The 10,541-nt window shown below is 38.0% G+C and overlaps 1 protein-coding gene across 1 annotated transcript; it reads right to left on the minus strand.

Annotated features, from left to right (window-relative positions):
* Positions 1–375: 375 nt before the first annotated feature.
* On the minus strand, positions 376–5,622 carry LOC107728069 (protein delta homolog 2-like). The gene is made up of 3 exons (XM_016538133.1): positions 5,589–5,622; positions 3,999–4,143; positions 376–1,680 (listed from the first exon to the last, which is right to left on the minus strand). Exons 1-3 carry the CDS (start codon positions 5,620–5,622, stop codon positions 915–917), a joined length of 945 nt encoding a protein of 314 aa, XP_016393619.1. The 3' UTR covers positions 376–914.
* Between the last annotated feature and the right edge of the window lie 4,919 nt (positions 5,623–10,541).

Raw genomic sequence — 10,541 nt, forward strand, 5'->3', positions numbered from 1 at the left:
TAAGAAAGTCCTGAAACACAAGGTGAAAAAAAAAAAGTCCTGAGTCTATTTCCTCTAAAATAATTCTCTAATTTGTTTTTTGTTTAACTTTTTTTTTTTGTAACTTTACAGCAAGACCCCATTAGTTAACAATAGTAAATTTATTAACTAATATTAACAATGAGCAATACATTTGTTACAAAATTGATTAATCTTTGTTAATGTTTATAAAAATACAACCGTTTATTGTTAGCTTAGGCCTATTCAATAATATTAACGGATACTTTTGAATTCAATTACTAATGTTGAAATGAACAATGAAAAATTCTTTCAAAGCATTTATTAATCTTACTGTTCATGTTAACTAACCATATTTAAAGTGGATTTTTTCCCACGGTGTAAACATTTTCTTGGCATCTGGTGGCTGAGGTTGATATTACATGATTACTGTTAGCTAGCAAGCTAACAAGTGTTGCCTTTATTGAATAAAAAAAGGTTAAAGACCAAAAATAAAGAGAAAAAAATTGGGGGAAGGAAATAGACTATCTGTGGTTCAGGGTTTCCATCAAAAATATTGCTTGGTGAGATCAGCCAAAATGATTTTCAGTGGCAGAGCAAGTTATTACATTTTTGATGAAATATTACACAAAAAAGTCTTTCTTATCTTTGGAATAATTTTCCAAGACCAGGTACGAGCACTATTGATTTCATGTCGACTCTACCTGACCTAATGTTCCCTCCGCAGTACATGCCTCACTTGTGGCATCTCTGATTAAAATAAACTACTAATTGGTTCTTTATTTCGGTGTAATCACTCTGAATAATAACCACCTTTTTTCAACGACCAACTCTCAGATTCATCAGTACTGTCTTATCTTTTGAGAGGTCAGAAGTGGCCCTTTACTTCAACAAGAGCAGCTGCATGATCTCTGCAGCTAAATGATGTCGGTGTTCAGCCTCTTCTTCTCAAGCTCGGCTGGAGCCGGAGACTGGAGGAAACTGATCTTGCATTCCTGTTGCGCAGGCACAGGGTTTGTCCGACATCGGTGGAATGCGCGATGGTGAGCGGGGGCAGGTCTGCACCGACAGCGAGCCGATCGGTCCTGGCAATGTCCGCGCAGCACCAGACCAGCTGTTAGTGCCACCACGGCCAAAGTCATGCCCCCCAACACCAGCAGGATGATGAGCTGCAGCTCTGACAGCCCTTCCGCCCCGTGCTGAGTCACCACTGAAATTTTGAATGAGCGTCTCTCCTCTCCACTAGGAGTGGTCCCGTGGGAGCGATTGACTAGAGCAGGTTTGCTCCGAGTAACTCGGTCTCCTTCGCCCCTGAACGGAGACACAGCTTGAGGTTCCGACTCCCAGACTTGAATCTCGCAAGTTCTTCCAGTGTAACCTGGAGAGCAGAAGCACTGGAAGGTCGAGACTCGATCTATACAGCGTCCTCCGTTGAGGCAGGGCTGGCTGGCGCAGTCGTCCAGGTTGATGGTGCAGAAACGGCCGGTGAAACCTGCAGGGCACAGGCAGGAAAAACGGTTCACACCATCCAAACAGGTGGCGCTGTTGGCACAGGGGCGCATCAGGCAGTCATCCATGTTGGTCTCGCAGCAGGGCCCCGTGAAGCCAGCCAGGCATCGACAAGACAGTTCTGGAGCGTAACCACCCAGATCCTCACAGAGGCCGCCATTCTTGCAGGGGGACCTGCAGCAATAAATGTAAGAATTGAAAATATCTGTTGTTTACCATACCCACACACTACAAGATTTTAGGCCTGATTTGCCTCATCGACATCAAGTGTATGTTTTCTGGACCACTATTGTCACCAAATAAAAAAAAAAAGCTTTCTGAGAACTGATTTTTATTCACAACTAGTTCCATTTAAAAAATAAAAATCCAAAAACGATTGGATGGAACACCACATTAAACGACTACTATTCAACAGTGCTACTACAACATAACAGCAACCAGTGTAGTCCGATTCCTGAAAGAACAACACTTACAAGCCGGGGTTTTTTATTGATTTCAAAAAACTTATGTTGTGTTTCGAGTACCTGTGTTCTTGCGTGCTATTAAATGGAGTCTACAGTACTTTGAAAAGCTGTGTGTTCGGCTGTATGCATTCACTTAACATTTTCGTCAAAACTGAAGCATACTTTGGACTCGTAGCGAGCGTAGTCCGATTAATGAACAATAGGAGTGGTTACTAAATTAAAGAGACTTAAAAAGACTCAATGAGCAACAAATTATTGCTAAATATGCCTGTGTAAACACCATCTGAAAGAACTGTATTACTTGTATTCGCTCATTTTTTATTTTTTTCAGTTGAAATCTGAACATCATCATCATTTGGCAATAGGCTGCTGAGCGATGTAAATGCAATTTCTTTTCTCTAAATATTTCTTCCTCAAAAGTACAAAATTCTTAAATGGAACTATTAAAGGGTTAGTTCACCCCAAAATGAAAATTCTGTCATTAATTCCTCACCCTCATGTCGTTCCAAACCTGTAAAACCTCCGTTCATCTTCGGAACACGAATTAAGATATTTTTGATGGAATCTGAGAGCTGTCTGGCCCTGCATAGACAGCAACACAACTGAAATGTTCCCAGAAAGAAACGTAAGCAAGGACATCGGTAAAACAGTCTATGTGACATCAGTGGCTCAACATCAATTTTGCGAAGCTACGATAATACTTTATGCGCAAAAAAAAAAATTACATAATTTAACAATTCTTCTCCACCGAGTTACGTCTTCTACCATTTTGGAGAGTACCCAAGAACGTAATCAGCGTTGTTTACGTTAGGAGGGGAAAGTGCGCGCATGAATGTAATCGGCATAATCAGCGTTGTTTACACTTAGGGTAAAGCATGCGTATCTGTTGTGATACTCTCCAAAATGGTAGAAGACGTAACTCGGGGGAGAAGAATTGTTAAATAAATGATGTAATTTTTTTTTTGCGCATAAAGTATTCTCGTAGCTTCGCAAAATTGAAGTTGAGCCACTGATGTCACATAGACTGTTTTACCGATGTCCTTGCTTACGTTTCTTTCTGGGAACATTTCAGTTGCGTTGCTGTCTATGCAGGGCCAGACAGCTCTCACGTTCCATCAAAAATATCTTAATTTGTGTTCCGAAGATGAACGGAGGTCTTACAGGTTTGGAACGACATGAGGGTGAGGAAAGGATGACAGAATTTTCATTTTGGGGTGAACTAACCCTTTAAGGAATCAGTATTGGAACCACAATGGTTAAATTCCTTATGATTTCCTTTTCTACTGCCATTGGTTGGACAAACAGAAAGCTCTGCCCTAATGTAATGCCATTGGCTGAGCCAGTGTTGATATGTCGAGCAGGTCAAAACGCTCGAGCAAACAGATCTTCCAAAGAGTCACGTTGTATATTTTTGAGAGGAATCAGCCCTGTGAATGGCTTATTTATTTAGTTGTTTTTGCATATTAAACTTTTGACATGTGAAAACATCCATATTACATCATTCATATTCACAGGCTAAACCATATACTGTAATATTTCAAGTAATAATTTGTTGTTTCTAGAACATTGTTGCAACTGGTCCAGTCCTGCAGCATCGTTTCCCTGGAAACCTCTCAGTCAGTTTGTTTTGGTCGTCATGGGAAGAACAGTAGGGGCCGAGCTGCAGTGTGTCAGTATTAGCGGTCTCTTACAGGGCCAGTAATGAGCCCATTGAATTACATGATTGCACTTTGGAGGCTGCAAATTGACCAGGCTGTTGTGCTGCCTGTGCCAGTGCATCTGGACTTGTGTGCTAATAGATTAAGGATCATAGCTTAACAAAATGTTTACTTAAAGTGGTCAAATCATGAACAAACCACTATTCACTGATCTTACAAAAAAAGTGTTAATTGAAACGTTGTAATCAGAAAGTTCTTCTAAAAATGGCTCGTTTTGTTCTTCCGCAGGTTTGTGATGTTAGGCAGGTAAGTACATTTGAACACACAAACATGCATTTACATTACACATGAAAAGAAAAAAAACACTTACTTAGTCTTTTGGCAAGGCCCAGTTTTCAGTTCACAGTCCCGCCCATGAAAGCCTTCAGGACATAAGCAGCTATAATCCCCAGAGTCATTCAAGACGCAAGTAGCCCCATTCTGACACGGCTGCTCTCTGGAGCACACGTAAATATCTGCGAAAACAAGTCAGTGCTGTTATGTCAATCTATTAAAGTGTCTGCCACTTAAAGTCATGAATGATTAATCACCGTTGTTGCAGAAATGAAAATGAAAAACTTAAACTTAAATGAAAATGTGAAATGCTGCCTTGGCAAGTAACCGCAATAAAATAAGTTTAAAACTAATATAAAGGACAAAGGCACAGAACAAAATTATTAAATCTTAAACTAAAATTAAAATAAAAAACTAAAAATACAAAAAAAAGTTAATAAATTAATAAATACTACATACATTTTAATAAATACTATATTAGTATATAAATAATACTAAAATAACCAACCCATGCTCATTGTAAATATGTGACTCTGGCTGCATTTCTGAAAAACGTACCTTTACATAAATTTCACTGCAGTTTCCAGATGAAATGAACACTAGTGGCAGTAAAACCAACTTTTGTTTTATTTATTTATTTATTTTTCACACCGCTTACTGAATGATTACAGAGGCAGATTATCTATTAATAAAAGCTTATTTTTGCACGCTTCCTTGCACAATATTATGTTATGACCTCAAAACTCATATGTAAACTAATACATTTTCATGTTTGCATCACATATCCAGCTCCATATTTATGGCTTTTCTGACATAGTAAACTTGCTCAGTAGCTCACCTGGTACAGCACTGCACTTGTGATGCAGAGCATTGAGGTGCAAATGCCGTGAAAGATGAATCACGACACTCCAAAAAAAAAAAAACTCAAGCCTTGTATAACGAATCTAAAATGGCATGTTTGCTTCAGAAAATGTATTTTTATCTCACAGTCGCTTTTGTTAACAGTACTACTGGTTTGATTTAAAGTACGGTTTAGTCAAGTTGGTAAATTCATTTCAAATGTAAATCAATAACCTTTTAGCGCCGCTCTAGGACATTTCATTTCTGAACTGCCATGATACATACAACAAACACAAGCATTGCCACAGTCACGCTTAACTGTTTTGGAGAGAAAACACTATTTAGCGCAACAAACTGGACATTTCGCTTTGAAACTGCTTTGAAGCGTGCTACTACAAGCAACACAATATCATTTCACAACCACTTTGTATACATAGGCATGTTTTTTCATGATGCTGTGCTGTTTAATAAACCCGCTTCTGCAGTGGAGAATTGATATAGCTTTAAGCTTTAAGGGTCTATATTAAAATGATAGAAACGTAGTAGAAACGTTGCTCTTGTGACTGAAAAGTGCAGCCCAGAGCAACGTATTTCAGGTTTTGCAGAAATGTATGCAGAGTCATGTATTTTCAATGAGCCTGGGTTGCAACTAAAACTTTTTCATGCCCGTCATTTATTTCTTGGATAAATATTAAAATACTTGGAAATCATATTGGATTTGTTTTAGCAGAATAGTCAGTGCTGTCATGTTAATCGATAAAAGCATCTTCCATGAATAATTAATCACCTTTGTCACAGAATCGCCCCGCCCACCCGTCCATGCATTCACATGAATGTTTTTACTGTATTACTCTTAAAATGACTTTATTCTGCCATAATGTACTTCACATTTTAAATTAAGTTAGTGTATTCACCCTTGACAGACTGACCAAGATGGAGAACTGATAGTAAAGCAAATGAAAAATTAAAGGGACGGGTCACCACAAGATGAAAAATGTGTCATTTCCTCACCCTCATGTTGTTCCAAATCTGTATGAGTTTCTTTCATCTGTTGAACACAAAAAAATATATATTGTTGGTAAGCAAACTGTTTTTGGTAGCCACTGACTTCCACAGATTGGAAAAAAATACTATAGAAGTCAATGGCTACCAGCAACTGTTTGGTTACCAGCATTCTTCAAATTATCTTCTTTTGTGCTCAACAGATGAAAGAAACTCATGTAGGTTTGGAACAACATGAGGGTGAGGAAATAACACATTTTTCACATTATGGCAGAATAAAGTCATTTTAAGAGTAATACAGTAAAAACATTCATGTGAATCTAATTACATTCATTATTGAGAGTAATGAGGACAAATGCTGAAGGGATAAAGTGTTATGAAAACAGAAAGAATATTAAAAGGTCTTAAATGCAAAATGTAATTTATTTTAGGGGTAAATTGTGGCATGTTTTCATAAAAGTCTGACCTCTGACCGGGAAAGTGGAAAGTTTATGCCTGTTCTTTTTCCATCCTTAATAATCTACTTGTACTTTAATATGAAAAGTTTTACGATGTGTTACAGGAAATTATTCACCCGGATCTCCATCATCACTATCCTGACCGAGTGATTTAGCATTCTTGACTGTGCTCATCCAGTATTGGGTTTTGCGCTCCGGTGGATGTTAGTGCAGGGTGTGTATGTGTGTGTGTTGGGGGACGGCCAGGAAGCGCGTGTGTCTGTGGTGATGGGCACGAGGGGAGCGTGTGCGGTGGGAGGAGAGGAATGTGCTCATGTCTCCGCCCGTATGAGCTTTGCCCGAACATCACAAGAATTCACCATCGCCCAGGGCCCAACCCCTACATGCCTCCAAACCCGGCGCTCACAGCCAGCCTCTTACATCACAATTCAGAAGCATGTGTAAATATTTGCAATCAAATGGGTCATGATTCAGTTCAACTTGTTTTTGTATGATTCATCATTGTTAAATGTATGCTAAATTCACAACTAATTTTTAGTGTAATATAACAAAAAACTGACAGCATTTACACTCATATTGAACTATTATTTTCAACTAAAAGAAGCCATGCTACTAACTTTATTACATTATTCACTATTGTGACAGTAGCTCAGTTGTTTTCTAAATTTCTAACTTTTTCTAAGTAGCGGTGCAGTGTGACAAAATGTTGCATCACTGTCCCACACGCATTATACTGTATGAACAGCAGTGTACCAAGTGAACTGAGGCAATAAACAAACAGAATAGATTTCCCAGAATATCCTCACACTGGAAAATCGGATTCATTTGAAATAAAACAGATTATTTCTTTTTAGCAAAGTGTAAAAAGAAAGAAACCGAGATACACATATCGGAAGAAGGTAGACGAGTATGGAACCAAAACCAGCAAATAGTAGGAAAAAAAATAATCAAAGTCTTACTTAAAAGAACTTTTTTAGATGTGCAGATTTTGTCTTTTTTTACAGTTTACATTAAAAGATGTACATGAAAATTACTGTTGACTTAAGTTTAAAGAATATATAATCTGTGACCCTGGAGCACAAAACCAGTCTTAAGTCGCTGGGGTATATTTGTAGCAATAGCCAAAAATACATTGTATGGGTCAAAATTATAGATTTTCTTTTATGCCAAAAATCATTAGGATATTTAGTACAGATCATGTTCCAAGAAGATATTTTGTAAATTTCCTACCGTAAATATATCAAAACTTAATTTTTGATTAGTAATATGCATTGCTAAGAACTTCATTTGAACAACTTTAAAGATGATTTTCTCAATATTTAGATTTTTTTGCACCCTCAGATTCCAGATTTTCAAATAGTTGTATCTCAGCCAAATATTATCCCTTAATTTTTGATTCGTAATATGCATTGCTAAGAACTTCATTTGGACAACTTTAAAGGCGATTTTCTCAATATATTTTGATTTTTTTGCACCCTCAGACTCCAGATTTTCAAATAGTTGTATCTCGGCCAATATCCTAACAAACCATACATCAATGGAAAGCTTATTTATTCAGCTTTCAGATGATGTATGAATCTCAATTTTGAAAAATTGACACTTAAGTATCTCTTCTCTACTCTATAGCACGTTTCCCGCTTTCTAATAAACCTGGTATTGTGCTATACTATGAATATTGTTGAGACTGTGCTCTGTGACAAAATGCTTGTGATGTCCCTCATTTGTATGTCACTTTGGATGAAAGCATCTGCTAAATAATAATTTAATGTTTTACCGTTTAATTTTTTTTATTGATTCTCATTAGATTCTCAATACATACAGTAATCTTTACAAATAGGCCTACTAGCTTAACAAATACTACTGTAATCTACAACAATATAATACAATTATTTTATTACAGCAATAACAAAAAATATATATTATTTGCATGAACTGCAGAATTATGACCATGTGCTTAATTGTCATAAAATAATGCCACAATGCAAAAAAAAATGATTGTAATCCAAATTGTCCCTGATGTTGGAGTGAAATATGACCTGGACATGTTCCTAACAGGTTTCATGAGATTCACTCAGACACCTGCTGATTTGATCCGTCATGCTCTGATTCAGTGGGCATTGATTTATGCTGAAGAATGTGTGATCCACCAATGGGCCATAGTGATCATTTCAATTGTTAACAATGGCTGCGTTTCCTAGGGTTGAGTTTATGATGGCAGTGCGACAGGTGTTGTGGCTGTCTCCATCCTCCAGTCTTTGTGGTTCACCTCATGGGGGTCCTCAAACAGACACCACGGTGCGTGGGCACACTGCATGTGAAAACCAGAGTGATCGAAATGTATTCCTACCATGAAACCCTATATTTCCTGTCCAGAACCCCTGTGGCCATGCTCAGAGCCTTTGGTACCAGTGAAACATGCAGGTATGGGTTTCCCTTCAGTTTTAACCCCAGATGGGCCACATAGACACACATGCATATACGCTTGGGGAGTGTAAGATCTCACTGGGGAGCAGGTGGAGTGAAATAGCTCCTTCAGACACTGTCCGGCCGGCTTTCTGAGGAAGAGGTAACTAGATCCATGTGAACCGAAGGATCATTCAGCCTCAGTATCCACTCAGCCGTTTGCACTGCTAGAAAAACATTTTGCCAGGACAGACAAGCGAGGACGGATTATGATCCAGTGAGGCTCTAGAGCACTAGGGTTGGCTGCAACATAGGCTTACTGGAAAAACATGACTCTACCTACAGTATTTTTTTCAAAACTCTAAAAACATATATTCACTGTACATAAAATTCAGTATGTAGTTTCCAGTTAAAATGAACAATAGTGGCAGTAAAACTCCAACAACTTTTATTCGTTTTCACTCAAATTATGTTTACGCGGCAAATTATCAATTTATGAAGACTTATTTTTGCACAGCTCCTTCCACAATACCATGTTATGACCTCAAAACAGTTTTTACTATAGTGCAAGATATGTAAACTAATACATTTTGATGTTTGTGTCATATAATCGGCTCCATATGTATTGCTTTTCTCGCATAGTAAACTTGCTCAGTAGCTCACTTGGTACAGCACTACACTTGCGAGTGCTTGGGTACGAGTCCCATGAAACACTAGTCACAATAAAAGAGCTCAAAAACTTGTAGAAGCACAGAATGTGTTTTTATCTCACTTTAGCTTTTGTTAACACTATCCGTTAGGTTGGGTTTACTTCAGTGTACTGTACGTTATTTTCAAATGTGCGATACATACAACTGCTAAGCACTGACCTGCTCTATAATCAGTCTTTGCAGACATGCACAGATCAGGTTGTCCCCATCTTCCACAGCAGACCAATAGGCACAACTGACAGTTCTTCTGCCTTGCTTAAACGCACAGAGGAAGGACTTTAGGCATTGACCTTTGCCCCCAGCACACGTGTAAGACACAAACTCTTGCGCCCAACAACTGAGACGCAGACTTGTCACATTCTCTAAGCAGACAGGATTTTCACAGCTGAATACTCGAGAGACGGATCAGCCACAACGAACCATCAAAGACCTCTGACGCGGAGTTTGATGTAATCTACTCACCAGGATCCTGTTGCAGCACAGTTGGTAGAAACCGTTTGAGGAAATTAACAGCCCGTATGGCCAATTCTTATGATTAGCTTGTGCCAACATTATCTTTCGTAAATGCTCTATGTTGGATGTGTGCTTTGCTCTTAACTTGCCATATATCTAGTTTCACTGCTGCACATGCTAAACAGATATTTTATACAATTATATCCGTACACTATAAACTATTGCCATGACTTCACAGTAATTTTACAGTAAAAATGCAGTGTCTTCCAGTGAAATCAATCCAGGAAAAGTCTGGTAGCACTTTATTTTACAGTCCTTTTCTGCATGTACATACTATGTACTTATTGTGATAACAATAACAACGTATTAACTAGGTACTAACCCTGAACCTACCCTTAAACCTAACCTTAACTCATGTAGTTACCGTATATTACCAATTACTTTCTTAGGTAGTATTATTACCGTACACTATAAACTATTGCCATGACTTCACAGTAATTTTACAGTAAAAATGCAGTGTCTCCCAGTGAAATCAATCCAGGAAAAGTCTGGTAGCACTTTATTTTACAGTCCTTTTCTGCATGTACATACTATGTACTTATTATTGTGATTACAATAACAACGTATTAACTAGGTACTAACCCTGAACCTACCCTTAAACCTAACCTTAACTCATGTAGTTACCGTATATTACCAATTACTTTCTTAGGTAAG

This window comes from Sinocyclocheilus rhinocerous, unplaced genomic scaffold, assembly GCF_001515625.1.
Source record: "Sinocyclocheilus rhinocerous isolate Xijiao unplaced genomic scaffold, SAMN03320098_v1.1 scaffold907, whole genome shotgun sequence".
NCBI lineage: Eukaryota > Metazoa > Chordata > Actinopteri > Cypriniformes > Cyprinidae > Sinocyclocheilus > Sinocyclocheilus rhinocerous.